This window comes from Pteropus medius, unplaced genomic scaffold, assembly GCF_902729225.1.
Source record: "Pteropus medius unplaced genomic scaffold, Ma_sr-lr_union100, whole genome shotgun sequence".
NCBI lineage: Eukaryota > Metazoa > Chordata > Mammalia > Chiroptera > Pteropodidae > Pteropus > Pteropus medius.
Window position 1 is genome coordinate 2,381,641 of NW_024340696.1, and position 18,229 is coordinate 2,399,869.

The following is an 18,229-nucleotide window of genomic DNA, read 5'->3' on the forward strand; positions in this document are numbered from 1 at the left end:
GAGTGGCCTTTTATAATATGTGTCCTATGAGACCTAGCAACATAGTCTCCCTGGTCACCTGAGCCAGGTGCTGCAGGGTCATCCCTGTGTAGGATATGTGTGCCCTCCTGTTATAGTTGAGACTTGGCTGCTCTTGGCACATCATTCAGTTGAGTTGAGCCTCAGGCTGTCTGTGAGTTTGGGCTGTTTTTACAGAAGACAAACTATTGTGTGAGGCTGACCTCACAAAGCAGGATTTGCATTAGTGTGGCTTTGGTACCAGCCGAGTCCACTCTTTGGGTGTGACATTGTGGAGTTCATTGGGCGGTGCTCTGGTGGTCTGAAGCCGGCCACCAGGTATGTTGGTTCCGGAGCCTCTTGGGAGGGATTCTTTTGCAGACCAAGTTCAGGCACCATTTGTGCCTTGCTTGTGACCACCTCATGGGAGCTACAAATTGAACTGCAGTCACTTGCTGCTAGTGCTGGGCTTAGAGGCACTTGGGAGTAGCTATACTGTGAACCAACACTGGTGCCAGGTTTGGGACCTTGGTGGACACCACAATATGAGCTTAGTTTAGCTGCCATTTGTGCTGCGCTTGTGGCCACTTAGTTGGCTTTACATTCCAAGCCAGCATAGGCCACAGCCTATGCCAGGCTTGAGACCTCCCGGTGAGAGTTACAATGCTAGTTGTGACTAATTGCCTCTTATGTCAGGCTTGAGGCTGCATAGCAAGAGGTATAGGGCATGCCAAAGCCAGCCACTGCTTATTTAGGGTTTGTGGACATTTGAGAAATTTTAGGAAAGTCTACGGCATGAGCTGAGGCAGAGTGCTTCAGTGAAAAAGCCATTGGAAGTGGCTCCAACTGAGCATGTAAGTAGGGTAGGGCAGGTTTTCAGGAAATCAGTGGGGCAGGGTGAAAGGCACCAGATTAAAGGAGAGCACAGATTTGTTGCCTGCCTGTACTGGGCTGGCTGTATGGGAGGAGCACTCAACAAAGAAATAATGGCTCCTGCCAGCACTGCCATCCTTGGAGAGAGCTGCCCTGACCCCTGCCCCTCCAAATCTAGCCCTGCAGCTAGTCAAATTAATTTCTCCCTGTGTGTCCTGGAGCTTTTTGAACTGCTGCTCCAGTGCTGGAGCCTAGAGTGAGTGAGTTTGTGAGTGAATAAGTCTATGTGCATGTCCCTTAAGAAGACACCTAGGTCTCTAGCGGCCCTTGTCTCACTCAGATGCAATCTCTAACAGTTTCACAGTCAGATGGTACAGTGACTCCTCTTCTTGGCACTGGTGATCTGGGCTGGGGAGCCCTGTGTGGTGCTGGGATCTCTTGCTCCTCAGGGGAGACCTCTGCTGCTAAGCTAGTCCTCCTAATTTTTAATTGCTATAATGAGGGTGTGGGACCTGCCCATTCTGTGTCTCTGCCCCTCCTACCAGTCTCCTCTTGGCTTCTGCTTTATATTTTCAATTTTAAGACTTTTGTTCAGCTTGTCTTCAGGTGGATCCTAATGATTCTATAAACTAGTCGTAATTTTGATGTGATTGTGAGAGGAGGCACGCACAAAGTTTTCCTACTCTGCCATCTTGACTAGAGGTCCATAAGAGTTCTGTTCTTTCTTAATAAGAAAAAAATCTCAAGTACTTAACCATCCAAATGGATTATTACAATGGCATCATCCTGGAGGTTAAGAAGTAAAACTCAAGGTTGGAATATAAAGTACTGGCTTTTTGATCATATCCTCACTGTTTCAAATTCAAATAAAACCAAATCACACAAGCCAACAAAGGGCCAAGGCTTACTGTTAAAAGAAGCAGGGTCAAAGTTTTCTTAAAAGTCCACTTTCCTCTATGAGATCAGTGCACCAGGTTAGCTACTAGTGTTTCATGCCAATTGAAAAAGAGGTCTTGAAACATGTCCATAGCTGAGTGGAGTTCAGCGATAAAACTAGGCTTGCATAAGTGGGTTTGGGCTTTTGTTTAGATATCATGTGTTTCCTTGTCAGTGACAATGATTCTGTGCACCTTTGGACCACTTAGATGATTGGGCACAGAATGAGTGCTGAACTGTTTAGAGTCCAGGTTCCTCCAGCATTATCCAGACCACAGAAACCCAAGTGAAAATAGTTCTTTCTCTGGGCTGGATCTCTAAATCTTAGTTAAAGCCCAGCTTCTTTTCATAGATACCCAACTGTGGCTCTTCCATTTATAAATTTGTCCAGGGCCTTAGGAAGACATCTTTATTTTCTACATGTGGTACATGGGAAAATACATCAGGTTTATTAGTGTCTAGGAAATGCAGCTTTTTAATATGAGTGGCTGTGTTTCATATTGAAGATCATGGAGATGAATAGTGAAATGAATATACACACAATTAACCACCTGTTGTGCCATGGTAGAGTCATGAAAAGTTTGTTGTGAGAACTTAGAAAAAGGAAATATGCTGTTCTAGGAAGATGCAGAGAAAAATAGGGAATGACTTCACAGAGTAGGTGACCTTTGAGTAAGACCTTAAAGCAGGGTCCCCAACCCCTAGACCATGGACCGGTACTGTGGCCTATTAGGAACTGGGCCACACAGCAGGTGAGCCACAGGTGAGCGAGCAAAGCTTTATCTGTATTTTCAGCCACTCCCTAGCACTAGTGTCACTGCCTCGGCTTTATCTCAGATCATCAGGCATTAGATTCTTATAGGAGCATGGGTCCCTGGTGCCAAAAAGGTTGGGGGCTACTGATCTAGGAGTTCTGTCAAGGAACAGAGTCTCCATTCATCCCCCCGACTTCATCTTCCTGTCGTGCTGTTCCAAACCCTGCCTTTTCATTGCAGGAGCTTGGGGTTTATACCATGTTAATCCCCCAATTGATTGGGTGCTTTGATTCTTAATTAGTGGTTGTCAAAACTTCCCTTGCACTAGAATCACCTAGAGGGCTTATTAAACTTTGATCACTCTTAGACTCTGCAGCTCAGTAGGTCTGGGTTTGGGCACAACAATTTGCATTTGTAACTAGTTCCTAAGAGATTCTAATGGTCCTGGTCAAAGGACTACACTTTGAGAACCACTGCCCCAAGAATTCTTCTGATCTCAGTTTGTCCAAAATCATTTTTTCCCTCCCTCTGGCCTCCTCATGATACAAAATCATTGTTATAAAAGTCCAGATTGGAGTATAGTTCCTGTTTTCTTTCTTTCTTTCTTAATTAATTTACTGCATGGGAAAGTCATTTCCTCTCTCTAAACCTGGTTTCCACATTTTTAAAATAAGGCAGTTGGATTAAATGACTGCTAAATTTTTTTAACCCGAGGTGCTAATTAGAGAGGGCTGCTGGACTAGATTGTGGGGGATAACCTGAAGGAAAAATTAATATTTTGTAAAAAGACTGAATATCACAGCCCAAAGTGTTTGTGTGTGAGAAGGTAGAACAGATGAGTCTAGAGTGCCATTTCTAATTTTATACTTTATATCAAGGATCAAAAAACTTTTTCTGTAAATGGCCAGATTGGCTTTCCATACTATAAGGTCACTGTCTCTAAGACTCAACTCTGACACTGTAGTATGAATGCAGCTATAGGAATGTGTAAATGAATGAGGGAAGGTATGTTCATAAAAACAGGTGACTGTGGAATTTGGACTCTGGGCGTCAAGTTTACCAAACCCTGGTTTATATTATTATTCAATTTAAATAAATAATTTTACCTAAGTTCTACCTTCTTGATTTAAAAGTTTTGAAACAAAAGCAGAAAGAAAAATAGTGATATTATGCAATCTGGAGTAAATGTATCAATGTGTTGATTATTCAGTAATAAAATGTTTAATTTATATTAGAAAACCTATAATTTTCCAAGACATAAGAATTTTTTGTTATTTGCTAGGAAAGTGTATTTTCCTGCTTTTTAAAATTCAGAAGCAATTTAAATATTCCAATACTTATTGTTTATAACTGAACTTTCATTATAAAACTGCATAAAGCATTTATCTCTAGTGGTTAAAGGGTGGGAAAATACATCTTTGGCATTTAAGTGGGGATTGTTCTGACCACTCCAGCTGGTATAGAAGTCAGGCTCTGGGAAAGACCCCAGAGATCTATGGCAAGAAGGATTACTCACCATCACTTTGCTCCGTTCTCTTGCCAAATTTGGATTCTAGCAGCTGTGCTCTGTGCACTGAGGTTTTATAATGGCATTCTCGTTGAATTAATGGAGCCACCTGTGACATTTTCATTATTAAAAATGATTTTCTTGACAGTTACCCTGTAATTCAAAGCCAAAGTGAACATAGCCATTGTTCTGAACATGTTAGAGACTAAGAGGGGCCTATTTGGCATTTTCACATAATTGATGAGATGTAAATTGCTTTACTTTGCACTAACCTTGGAAGTTATTCACAATTCTTATTCATCCTTTTAATCAACACTTGGGGAGAAACCTGACATTCTGATTGGATCTCACTACTTATTGTACAGTAGCCTCTTTTAAAAGAATCTATTTCTGTGTTTGACATTGTTCACTGCCATAGCCATGTGGGCTTCTGAGGCCTGGTCCTTTGATACTTGGGGACGGTAATACTGTGCTCTCTGTAGTGCAGCTGACCAAATGATGTCATGTTGTAGCTATTATAACTTTTTTTAGCTTCTGTTGGTTAAAATCAACCCCTAGGGAGTCATTTTAAGCAATGGTTACATAAGCAAAATAGTGAGTTCAAATAATGGTATATGAGCTATCAGCCAAAGACCTATTGGAAGATTCCTAGGTTCTGGAAACTTCTTTGTCCAGACTAGCTGAATTCTGATTTAGTTAACCTGCTTAACTAAATATCTTGCTCTCTTTCTACAAACACATGCATATGTGTGTATATGTACATGAATAAGTATATATGTATGTTTTTATGTGTATATATTTTGTTAACATAAAGTTTTTCAGGGCTGAGAGACCAAGAAAGGGGCTGACAACTCCAGCATTACATTATGAATTTATTAAGGGAATGTACATACGAATGGCGATGAGAAAACATGGATATCCACCACACCATGAGGCAGGTGCTAAGGGGCTATATAGGACAGGGTGGGATGGATAGGGATACTGGGGCATGGCCCACCCCAGATAAGGAGAAAATACCTTACATACTTGCTTGGGGCAAGGCAAAGGCCTTTTTCAGGAACCAGCACAAACCAGTACCTATAGGCCAAAGAGAAAGAATGGATCAGACAGTATCTGAGGAGACTTAGGGGAAATAATCTCGGTTCTGCCCCAGATCTAACTAGCAGATCCAGCAGCACTCAGGCAGCTGTCACATTGTGGAAGAGTCCTTCCTTTACATGTATATAAATCTTTCATTCTTTGGTATTTTGGAACATTATGATTTCTTGTCATTTTTTTTTTAATTAAATGTATTGGGGTAACATTGGTTAATAACATTATATATATTTCAAGTGTATAACTGTATACTGCATTGTGTGCTCACCAGAAGTCTAGTCTCCTTTCATCATACATACTGAGGCTCATTTAACCTCTTCATCTTCCCACAACCCCCTTTCCTTCTGGGAACCACCATTCTGTTATCTGTATTTGTAAACTGATTTGTCGATGTGTTGCTTTTTGTTTCACCTCCCACATCTAACTGAAATTATGTGGTACTTGTTCCTTTCAGCCTGACTTATTTCACTTAACATAATTCTCTCAAGATTCACCCATATTGTCATAAATGTCAATACTTCATACTTTTTATGGCTGAATAATATTCCTTTATATATACATATCACAACTTTTTGATCTAATAATCTATCGAAGGACACTTAGGTTGTTTCCATGTTTTGCTACCATGTATAATGCTGCAGTGAACATAAGTGCATGCATATCCTTACAAATAAATGTTTTTACATTTATCAGGTGGATAACCAGAAGGGAATTGCTGGATTATATGGTAGTTCTCTTCTTAATTTTGGGGGGAAACTCAATGTTTTCCATAGCAGCGGCACCAATTTACATACCCACCAGCAGTGTAAGAGGGTTCCTTTTTTCCTACATCCTCTCCAACACTTGTTATTTCCTGTCTTATTGATAATAGTCATTCTAACAGGTGTGAGGTAGTATCTCATTGTAGTTTTAATTTGTATTTCCCTTATATCTAATGAGGTTGAACATCTTTTCATATATCGGTTAGCCATCTGTATATCTTCCTTGGAAAACTGTCCATTCAGTTCTCTGCCAGATTGTTTTTGTTATAGACTTGTATCAGTTCTTTTTATATTTTGCATATTAGCCCCGTATCAAAGGTGTTGTGTACAAATATCTTCTCCCATTCAGTTGGTTGTCTTTTTGTTTTCTTGATGGTTTCTTTTGCTGTGAAGAAGCTTTTTAGATCAATGTGGTCCTGTTCATTTATTTTTTCTTTTCCCTTTCCTTTAGGGTCTAGTTCACAACCCCGCCCCCGACCAAGGTCTATAAGTTTAGTGCCTATATTTTTCTTCTATGTACTTTATTGATTCAGGTCTTATACTCAAGTCTTTATTCAATTAATTTTTGTATATGGTGTCAGACAGCAGTCAAGTTTCATTATTTTGCACGTGGCTTTACAGGTTTTTCAATACCATTTATTGAAGGGTCTTTGCTTTCTCCATTGTATGTTTTTGGCTCCTTTGTTGAAAATTAGTTGCCCATTCATGTATGGGGGTTTATTTTTGAGCTCTCAAGTTTATTCCATTGATCTGTGTGTCTGTTTTTCTGCCAATAACATACTGTTTTGATTATTGTAGTTTTGTAGTGTAGTTTGAAGTTAGGGAGTGTGATAGCTCTGGCTTTGTTCTTTTTCTCAGGACTCCTTTGGCTCATTGCGGTCCTTTATGTTTCCATATGTATTTGATGATTATTTGTTCTATTTCTGTGAAAAATGCCATTGAGATTTTGATGGAGATTGCATTAAATCTGTATATTGCATTAAGTGATATGACCATTTTAACAATGTAAATTTTTACAATCCATGAGCACAGGATATCTTTCCATTTTTTTCTGTCTTAAATTTCTTCTAACAATTTCTTATCGTTTTCAGTATACAGGTCCTTCACTTCCTTTGTAATTTTTGTTGTTGTTGCAGTTGTAAAGGGGACTGGTTTCTTCATTTCTCCTTGATATTTCGTTGTTAGTATATAGGAATGCAACAGATATTTGTATGTTGATTTGTATCCTGCAGATATACTGTATTGTTTATTTCTGATAGTCATATGGCGGAGTTTTTAGGGTTTTCTCTATAGAGAGTCATATCTTCTGCAAAAAATGACAATTTTACTTTTTCGTTCCCAATTTAGATGCCTTTTATTTATTTATTATCTTGCCCAATAGTTCTGGCTGGGACTTCCAGAACTGTGTTGAATAACAGTAGTGAGAATAGGCATCCTTGTCTTGTTCCTGATCTTTAGGGGAAAAGTTTTCGGTTTTTCACCATTGAGTATATTAGCTGAGGGTTTGTCATATATGGCCTTTATTATGTTGAGTTACTTTCCTCCTATATCCATTTATTGTTTTAATTATAGGTGGATGCTGTATCTTGCCAAATGCTTTTTTGCATCTATTGATGATTGTAGAATTTTTACTTTTATTTTGTTAGTGTGGTATATCACATTGATTGATTTGTAGAAGTGGAACCATCCTTGTGTCCCTGAAATGAACCTCACTTCATCATGATGTGTGATCCTTTCAATGCATGTTTTTATTTGATTTGCTAATATTTTGTTTAGGACTTTTCTATGTTCATCAGAGATATTGGCCTGTAATTTTCTATTTTTGTGTCATCTTTGATCGGTTTTGGTATTAGGGTAATGTTGCCCTAGTGGAATGAGAAAGGAAATATTTCTGCTCTTCATTTTTTTTTTAGAAGAATCTGAGGATAAGTATTACATTTTTGAATGTTTGGTAGTATTTGCTAGTGAAGCCATCCTGTCTAGGACTTTTGTTTTTTGGGATGGTTTTCATCACTGTTTCAATTTCCTTAGTAGTGGTCAGTTTATTCCAGTTTTCCAGTTCTTGGTTCATTCTAGGAAGTTTATATATTTCTAAGAATTTGCCCATTTCTTCTAAGTTATAGCCTTTCGCATTATTCTTTATATTCACTTGTATTTCTGTGGTATCTGTTGTAACTTCCCTTTCACTTCTGTTTTTGAGTCCTCTCCCTAGTAAGTCTCCACATATTTGGGTTTTATTCTAGCTTTATTCTTGTAGTTAATTTCCATGTTATACCGTTGTGGTCAGAAAGTACGCTTTGTATGATTTCAGTCTTCTTTTATTTAGATTAGTTTTGTACCATAACATATGGTTTATCCTTGACAATGTTTTATGTGTGCTTTAGAAGAATGTGTATTCAGTTGTTTGGTGATGGAAAGTTCTAAAATTATTAAGTCTATTTAGTCTGATTTCTCATTTAAGGCTGATACTTCCTTATTGACTTTCTGTTTGGTGATCTATCCATTGCTGTCGATTGGATATTCAGGTCCCCTATTATAAGTGTATTTCTGTCAATTTCTCCCTTTAGGACTTTTTTGCTTTATATATTTTGATGCTCTCGCATTAGGCACGTATATGTTAAGTGTTATGTTTCCTTGATGAATTGTCCTGTTTATCATTATAAAATGTTCATCTTTGTTTCTTGTTACCTTTACTCTTAAAAATCTGATTCCATTTGTGTAAGTACTACTATACCCATTTTTCTGGAGGCTGTTTTAAGTATCATCTTTCATCCCTGAACTTTGAGCCTATGATTGTCTTTGGAGCTGAAATGAGCCTCCTGCCAGCAATATATAGGTGGGTCTTATTTTTTAATTCATCCCACTACTCTGGGCCTCTTCATTGGTGAATTCAGTCCATTAACATTTAAGATGATTATTGATATATGAGGACTTACTACAGCCATTTTATTTTTTTTCTGATTGCTCTGTGTCTCCAGTTCCCCCACCCCGCAGTGATTCTGTCTGCTCTTTGACAGTTTTAAGTATTTTTTCCTTTGTTTCCTCTTTGTTTTTTGTGTCTCAGGTCTGATTTTTGTATTATGGTTACCATTAGGTTTTTGTAAAATGTCCCATATACACATTAATTTTTTCTTCTGATTGCCTCTCATCTTCATTCACCTATACCCAACCAGTCCCTTTCCATCTCCCTTTTTATGATTTCATTGTCACCAATTATCCCTTTTTATTTTGTGCATTCCTCAGCAAATTGCAGTAGTTATTTTTCATGCCACTTTATAACTTTTTTGTTGTAATTAAATGTTTAGTAACTCATTCTGAAGCGGATTCTTAATTTCCTGCTTCTGTCTCTCAATCATCTTACTCAAAGTTTTGTATACTTTTATCTCTTTGTTTCTGGTATAAGAGCTCCTTTCAACATTTCTTGTAATGGAGGTCTAGTTTGTAGAGTTCATATTTTTTTTTCACTTGGTGCCTTGAGAATTGTCGTTAAGTAAGTTTTGACAGTTTGAATAACATATGTCTTGGAGAAGACTTCTTTGCATAATTAGGTTTTCTATTAGCTTCCTCTAAAGTCCAGTTCTTTCTCTAGGCTTGGGAAGTTTTCATCAATAATTTCTTTGAGTAGATTCTCTGCTCCTCTTTCCCTCTCTTGTCCTTCTGGCATACCTACTGTCCTTAGGTTGCCCTTTCTATTGTAGGCACATAGCTTTTAGAGTTCATTTTTTTAATACTCTTGTTTTCCTCTCTTTCCTCTGGACTGCTGTTTTTCTAGCGTTCTCTAATGCATTCTTTATTTATCGAGTTTTTCATCCCTTTGGTAAAGCATTTTTTTGGTCATTATTTTTATTTCTGAATTCTCTGTCACTTAATTCAGTTTTCCATGACTTTGGTTTCTAGAGAACCAAAATGAAACCAAATTTCATGTTCCCTAGTTACCTTGGTTGTTCGTGATTTGATGGATTGTTTCTGTTTCTGTGCATTTGAAGTAGTGCTCTCTTTTTTGTTCTGTAGATAACTGGTTTGCTGAATAATTCAGCAGGTCGATTGATAGGTAGGGTATATTTTTTGTTTCCTGGTACAGGGTGTTATAGCACAAGTTTTTGTTTTCTTCTACCTGCACTATTTGCACTTCTGCGGCCTCAGTGCAGCTGCACGGCTTCAGTTAAGGAATGTGCCATGTCTTCTCTGTGACCTGCTTGCCTCATTTATGGGGTGCCACCAATGTAGTGGGGAATGTGATGAGTCGTGGAAAACTGGTTGCGAGTTCCCAGAGCTACTCTGTTTTTCTGCTGTGTTTTTGACTTTACGGGGCTCTGCCAGAGCCTGTGAGGGAAAGGAGGCAGGTTCCAATCTTGCATCTCTGCCTTTTTGTTTATAGCTTCCCAGCCACCTCTACCCAGTTGCGCCATGATGGAGTGGTGTGGAGAAGGAGATGCCTTTTACAAGATAGGGACTCCTCTTGCCCCTCTTATACTCCAGGCTGTAGTGTCAGGGCTCTATGCCATGCTTGCTGGAGTCACAGTGGATGCAGAACTGTATCGGCAGCCACTGTCCACGTCACTCCTCCCATCCTACCTCCTTACTTATTTCAATGTGCCCACCTTCAGATGCCCTGATGCATGGATCAGGTGTGTTTGTATGTTCAGCAGGGTCTCCTTGGTGGAGTTACAGCTGTTCAGCTTGTAAGTTTAAAGGGAGAAACAGTGGAGTCTTTTCACTCTCCCATGATGCTGTCATCACTCCCTGTTTACTTGACATTTCTTATAGTAATAGAGCCAATGCACGCAACTTGAGAGAAAGCATTTTCAACCTGTTAAGTTATGTATGTAGCTAGCATGTCTCCTTTTCATTCTCCTTTGAGAATGTAAAGCATTTAAAGATTTCCACTTTTGCTGACAGTAAGCTTATCTCAGCAAGTCCTATTCAACATTGTTATTAATGAAGTATATGATGACCCTGAGGACAAGTCCATCAAGTTTGCAGATGTCACTAAGCTGTGAAGGAAGACAAACTATAGTGAATGACAGAAACAACATTTAGAAATCACTGTGACAGGTAGGAGAGATGAAATGGATCTAACAGGTGAAATACAATATGGATAAACAAGTTTTTCTCTTGCTCCCCCCAAACTACAGATTGCACAAGATGGGATAGGGCTTTAGTCTTCATGAAGCTCAATATGACATAATCTAAGTAGATACTGAAACAGGCTGCATTAAAGAAAGTACTTAAAGTGACCATGAGTTTCATTTCACTCTGTGTTGGTCAGACCATTACTGAAGAATTATATTTAGTTCTCTAACTCAGCTACCATTTTCGAGAAATGGAGATGTAAATTTCTCAAATTATCAGGTTAAGTGTGATAATGCATAGAAAAAACTTAGCACATTTATGGTACAAATGTTAAGATTATGGTAAATGATGATTATTGGAAATACTCAAAACTATTGAAGAGGAAGGCAACTATAAGTGAAAAGATTCTAAAGTATAGGGACTAGTCAAAAAATTAGAGATGTTTAATGCAGAGATGAGAATGATTCAATGGTGACATAAATGCTGTCTTATAAGAACAAAAGATATGAAATGTGACACAAGGGCTTGGGAATTCTATGATTACCAAAGGTGTGACCAAGGATCAATGGTCAGCAGCAATAAGTAGTCCAATTTTTAACATTTAGACATGTGCAGAGGTACATACCTTGAACGACTCCCATAGTGGTAAGTTCCTCAGGACTAGAGAGCTTCAAGCACAAGCTTAATGATATCTGAATGATTGCTCTAGAGAGGATTTAAGTATAGGTCAAAGAGATTGTATTATGTATCCTTCAAGGTACCCCTGGCCCTGAATTTCCTTTGTAAAAACTCAGCAAGACATTTATAAATGGTGACCACAGTTCTCACCTTATGTTTTCAACTTCATTGTCTGAAATGAGACATTATTGTGAAAAGACATACAAATGAGATATACTGCAAATTGTTTTGTATTAATATTCCAGTACTACTGGCCTTCAAGTCTTCAAGTATCATTATATAATACCTTTATATTTCAGGCCATTACTTCAGAAATTATACTATGCTTATAACTTGGGGCACTGCCTCAAGGTGGCACCTGATTTTAGTCCCTTGCAATAAGTAACTTAAAGGCTGTCCTATAGAAGAAAAATCGTTTGAAACCAGAAGACCTGGTCGCGTTGCTTTGAGAATTGCTACCTCTGTGATACTGTATACATCGTTTAGCCTCAGTTAATTCTTCTGTAAAAGGACTCAGTCAGAATTCTTCTGAGTTGAGGCAGAGATGAGTGCATTTAAATATGTTAGGTGCTATTGTTATGAACTGGGAAAAGTACAAAGCGTTGACTTTTCACTCAAATAAGTTTTTGACCATATCATTTTTATCTGCTCAGTTGAGTTATAGTTTTACTTAGAAATGAAATTTCTAAGAAACATTTAGAAAAAAAGTTTCAAATACATACTGACTTCTTCTATAAACTTAGAAATGTCTCCATTTTTACTTGGAATGCTCTGCAGGCAAGCTCAGAGAAAGACAGTGTGTGTATCTCTTGAAAAAAAGGAATTGACCAGGGGAGTACTTTGACTCTAAAGTGTAGGTTTGGTTTTCATATAGCAGCTATCTTATTGTTTTCTTCATGATGAAACCTCCTTAACCTCATTTCTAAACAGGATGGGAAGATATTCTGCCGACGGACAGCTTGTGATTGCCAGAATCCAAGCGTTGACCTTTTCTGTTGCCCAGAGTGTGACACCCGGGTCACAAGTCAATGTTTAGATCAAAATGGACACAAGCTGTATCGAAGTGGAGACAACTGGACCCACAGCTGCCAGCAGTGCCGATGTCTGGTATGTCAGCTTCCTTTAGGGAGTGTGAGCCCTTTATCTGGAGGGGTTACAAACTCAGTTACCTGTGGGCTTTAGTTTCCCACTGTTTATAATCCAATGCAGGGAGTTTGGGTTCTCTTGCTAAGGAGCATGTGCTCTGCTTAAAGATGTTCAGATTCTGCTATTAAAATACTGTGCAAGACAAAAAAAGAACATATTTACAGGACAGATTTAACCCAAGTTATGTTAGTTTACAACTGCTATTTTTTTTAGTAAATCCAGATTAAGAAAAATCTCTGCATGATAGAAAGCTTTCAAAACCTTTGCACATAACCATTAAAGATTTCAGTGTGAAAATAAAATAATAGAACTAGCAGGGACTGAATCATAAGGCCTAGATTTCAATCCTGGTTTTCCCATGTGCTAACTCTATGTGATTATCTTGGGCAAGTTCTAGCATTTCATTGATCATTTTGCTCTCAGTATACACAAACAGATGAGTACCTATTTCTTAGGGCTTTTATGAAGATTAGAGAATATATGTGAAAGACAAATATAGTACTTGGTGCATAGAAGGTACTTAATTAGTATTATTTCCTAGGTTGAAAATTCTGTTACAGATGCTAAACCTTCATATAGAAGAAATGAAGGCTATTTTAGATTTTAATATAGGGATACTAATGGTATAATCAGATTTAAGATAGTCCAGAGAAAAGGCTTAATTTCTGGACCTGGTTCCTACTGTCTCAAATAATACCACAAACAAATATTTCTAAGAATGCAAAGATTGTTAGCATACATTATGATAGTGAATATGATGTTTCATCTCTGAGGACTCATATATATAACTAAGTCAACTTGTAATGGAAATTATTATTTGTATTCCACAGTTAACATTTATTGAAAGTAATGATTTGGTATGTGGATACTGTGTGAAAAACAAATATTCAGAGAAATCATGCTCCAAATTTCTACTGGATTTTCTAAAATCTGGTGAATGTGCAGATAATCTTAATACATTTTTCTTAATCGTTCCTAATACTGAAGGCTATAACTCAGATAAATTAAAATCGTAGCCATTTTTTCAAACTCCCATACAAGGACACACACACAACTATAGAATTAGCTTCCATATCCATCTGGAAATTTTCATGTCTTTTTCAAGAAGCCAGTTATCAAGTGCCCAGAAGAATTGGTATTAATTTCAGATATGAAATTTTCATAGAATTTCAAAATTGTATTCTCTTCCATTCCCAGCCCCTAAGTTTAATATTTCATGGGGAAATTGAAGCAGTTGAACACATAATTACTTAAGAATAATGTAGGTCATATTTAATAAATATTCGTTTGTATGTGCCAGTCTCTGGATGATACAATGGTGGGCTTAATATACATGGCCTACCATGAAGCTGATTGAATAATTAGACATGAGTTTGCATAGATTATAATGAATGTCATGATGAGAGGAGAGGCTACATAAACAGTTCTGCTGGAGCCCCGGTTGCCAGATTCTGAGACCTGCTGGGGCTCCATTTGAACTGTAGTGTATAGTCTACTAGCTATATAGCATATTTAAAACCATTATGAAATGGTTCTGAATTTGCCCAACCTTAACTTTAAATTTGATACCAGCAACTCAGTTTATGATGTTGAATTATTACAGTGCTTCAGGTTTCCCTTTGACCTTAAAAGAGATGAATTTCTCTTTGTACATTAGCCAGTACCTTACCATCTTTTCATTTATTCATTTGATTAGCATTCATTGATCAAACTCGTGCTAAGCATTAGGGAGAGAAAGAAATAAGCCCCAAATCTGAAAGCTCAAAACCTAATGTGGAAATGTACTAATAATTATCATAACATTATAAAAAATTAATTAAGCAGACCCAGAGATAGGACCTCATTTTTCTGGGGCTACAATATAGATGGTCATCAAAAGCATCTCAGATGAGGTGTTACCTATAGTAGCTCTTCAAGGAGAAAACACATTGTACCCATAATGGTGCTAAAGTAGAAACATTCAGTGAGGACAGTGGTGAGAATTAACCAATGTCGCCATGATAAAAATATAATAATTACTCTGTCCTCTGGGACTTTAGCAACAGAATCGTACATAAGAACAATGATGAGACATTTTTGGCTTTCTCTCTACAGGAAGGAGAGGTAGATTGCTGGCCACTCAGTTGCCCCAATTTGAACTGTGAGTACTCAGCCATCTTGGAAGGAGAGTGTTGTCCCCGCTGTGTCAGTGACCCCTGCCTGGCTGATAACATCGCCTATGACATCAGGAGAACTTGCCTGGACAGCTATGGCATTTCAAGGCTTAGTGGCTCAGTGTGGACAATGGCTGGATCTCCCTGCACAACCTGTAAATGCAAGGTAATTGGATGTCCCGAAGAGAACCATGCTGAGAACACTCACAGGAGGCTCGCTCCTGAGGTTTCTGGATGCACAGGTTCCAGGGGCCATGGTGGAAACACAAGTAGCATTTACTTCTCACAGGAAGTTAATATGTCTGAATGGATCATAGCTGCACTGTGTATAAAGGCAAATTACAAATGAACATAGAATAAAATAGTCCTCTCTCTTGCTTTTAAACTACAGAATTTTAACAATTGAATCTAGGCCAAATTGTGACAGCTTTAAGCTATTTTGACCTATATATTAAAAAGAGAAAAAAGACATGTTTTCATCCTGGAAAATTTTAAAGCTCATTCATGAAGTTCTCAATGTTAGAAAAAAGTGCTCTATGAAGTTGTTTGCTGTTTAATTATCGTGATGACCTGACACTGTTGATACAGGATTTAATTGTGATTATTTTCCCTGTCCTTTTGGAGAATTTCCCTTGAGGCTTCTTCATATGTCTTTAAACACTGACCCCTCCAAAGTTTATGACTATAGCTGACTTGAAGCAAGGGTAAGACAGTGTCAAATCTCTTCCAAGACATCTGTTTAAGATTGCCATGATTAAGCCTGTTAAAAATACTAGTCTATTTGAGTCTATCAAATTCTGCCTCAGCTTCAGGCATCAGTGCAAGGTTCCCACCTTGTCTTGTTATGCTCTTATAAATGTGGATTTTTTTTCTCCCTTTTCTGGAAAGTACCATCTTAAGATGCAGCCCCAAAAGAAAAAAAGATATCAAACTTCATATAGCAAAAGTGCCATGGTCCATGTGTACCTTCAGCCCAGCAAACAAAATGATCGGATGTGAAGACCTGTGTTATGTAGTATTAATTCTGGGAGATCAAGTTTGAGATTTATTTGAGGGGGGGAGATTATAGAGGAATATTTTTTACATTAATACATGTAATTGATTTTAATGACTTTCTAGTACTTATGCATCTAAATATGTACTGTTCCCTTCACAGTCACCATAAGAGACTGCAGTTATTCCTACAGGTTCCAACCTTTCTGGAACCCATGTTGGAGTTGCCTTCAGGTTATTGTGGTACTTTTGGTTAGATTTATTAATGGCAAATTATCATTCAGGGGTAAGAAATTACACTGCCAGTAAAACCCTGGAGCGTCTCATAATCCTTTCTCTAGCATTTTTCTCTAGCATTCCTGGAGTTTGCCTCAAAATGTAGATGGTAATTTTATATATAAAAGTGCACATTGCTAATTGATTTATCTATGTCTCAATTGCCTAACACTTGTGTCTTGATGCACAGAATGGAAGTGTCTGCTGTTCTGTGGATTTGGAGTGTCTTCATAATAATTGAAGTATTTAAAATGGACTCATCATCGCAGGAGAAAAATGGACAAAATGACCATCCAACATGATGAAGAACAGTAGTTTTTGTTTGTTTGTTTTTTTTCTTTTTTACCACAGACAGTTACCAAAGTCTCCATCTGAGGAAGGTGTTTGCCTTTTGGACCTACCACTTTGCTCATTCTTGCTAACTAGTCTAGGTGACCCACAGTGCAGTGCATTTAAGTCTACGGTTGTTAAGAGAAGTTTCCCGTGTTGTAAATCACGTTTCCCTAATGAGATCATTTGCAAATACATTTAAATGATCCCATAGTAAATATTGATGTATTTTTTTTGGTTTATTTTGTGTACTAACATAAGAGATTCAGTTCCATTTATTTATATTTTCTTAATTTTTGGATCAAATTCTACAAATAAAGTTGCCTGTTGTGATTTTGTCCCACCCACTGCATCCTTAGTATTGCGATCCCTGTGAAATGCATTGATATATGTATGTAGAGTCTAATTGCATCATACTTATACTTCAAACTGTTCAACACAGATGACCATTCAGTTTAAGCTGAAATCAATTATGATAAAGAGGAAGACTACAATTATTTTTAAAAGAACTTTCTACTCTCTACCAAAGTGAAACAAAGCAGCAATGCTTATATTCATTCCTAGCGTTAAAAGAGAAAGTATCTTTTCATCAGTTTTATATAGATTTTTTTTTGGTAACTTACAAGGGACTTTCATACCTAGATTAATATGAATTATCATTATAGCACAGGTGAGTGTACTAGTCCTACATTACAAAAGAGTAAATTAATGTGTCCTGGTCAACCATATTGTTCGATCTAGTAGCCAGTGAAAAGGGACTATAACCTAGAAAGAAATGCCATTAGATTATTATCAGATTTCACAGTAGAAAAATTATAAGACAGGAGAGAATAGTATTCAAAATGTTGAAAGAGAAAAACCATGAGCTAATAATATATCCAGGAAAGTTATTCTTTAGACATGAGAGAGAAATAAAGGCTTTCTCAAACTAAAGCTAAGAGAACTTGCCACCACAAGACCTCCGTTACAAAAAAATGTTGAAAGGAGCTCTTATACCAGAAACTAAAATACAAAAGCATACAAAACTTTGAGTAAGATGATTAAGACAGATGCAAGAAACTGCAAATCTACTTCAGAATGGGTTACTAAACAATTATAACAAAGTTAAAAGGGGAAGAAAAGTGGCATTAAAAATAACTATCACTACTGCAATTTGCTAAGGAATGCACAAAATAAAAAGGGATAATTGGTGACAATGAAATCATAAAAAAGGAGGTGGAAAAGGACTGGATGGGCGTAGGTGAATGAAGATGAGAGGCAATCAGAAGAAAAAGGATAATTACGTATGGGACATTTTACACAAACTAAATGGTAACCATAATAAAAAAAAAATTCAGAGCTGAAACACAAAACAAAACAAAGAAAACAGGGGAGGAAAAATAAAAACTGTTAAACTAAAATAGTAGACAGAATTACAAGGGGAAAAAAATGCAGATAGAGCAATCAGAAAAAAGAAAAAAGAAAATGGCTATGGTAAGTCCTCATATATCAATAATCATCCTAAATGTAAATGGATTAAATTCACCAATGAAGAGGCCCAGAGTAGTGGGATGAATTAAAAAATAAGACCCAGCTATATGTTGCCTGCAGGAAACTCAGCTTCAAATACAAACATAGATAGGCTCAAAGTGAAAGGGTGGAAGATGATCCTTCAAG

The 18,229-nt window shown here is 37.4% G+C and overlaps 1 protein-coding gene across 5 annotated transcripts in view; it reads left to right on the top strand.

Moving 5' to 3' along the window:
* Positions 1 to 16,916, top strand: part of NELL1 (neural EGFL like 1) — a 719,285-nt gene extending 702,369 nt beyond the window's left edge. For all 5 annotated transcript variants that reach the window (XM_039865670.1, XM_039865651.1, XM_039865633.1 and 2 more), the window contains 3 exons: positions 12,606 to 12,782; positions 14,916 to 15,140; positions 16,434 to 16,916. In XM_039865670.1, the coding sequence (XP_039721604.1) occupies positions 12,606 to 12,782; positions 14,916 to 15,140; positions 16,434 to 16,484 (453 nt within the window). In that variant the 3' untranslated portion in view covers positions 16,485 to 16,916. The remainder of the gene's footprint in view (positions 1 to 12,605; positions 12,783 to 14,915; positions 15,141 to 16,433) is intronic.
* Positions 16,917 to 18,229: the final 1,313 nt, after the last annotated feature.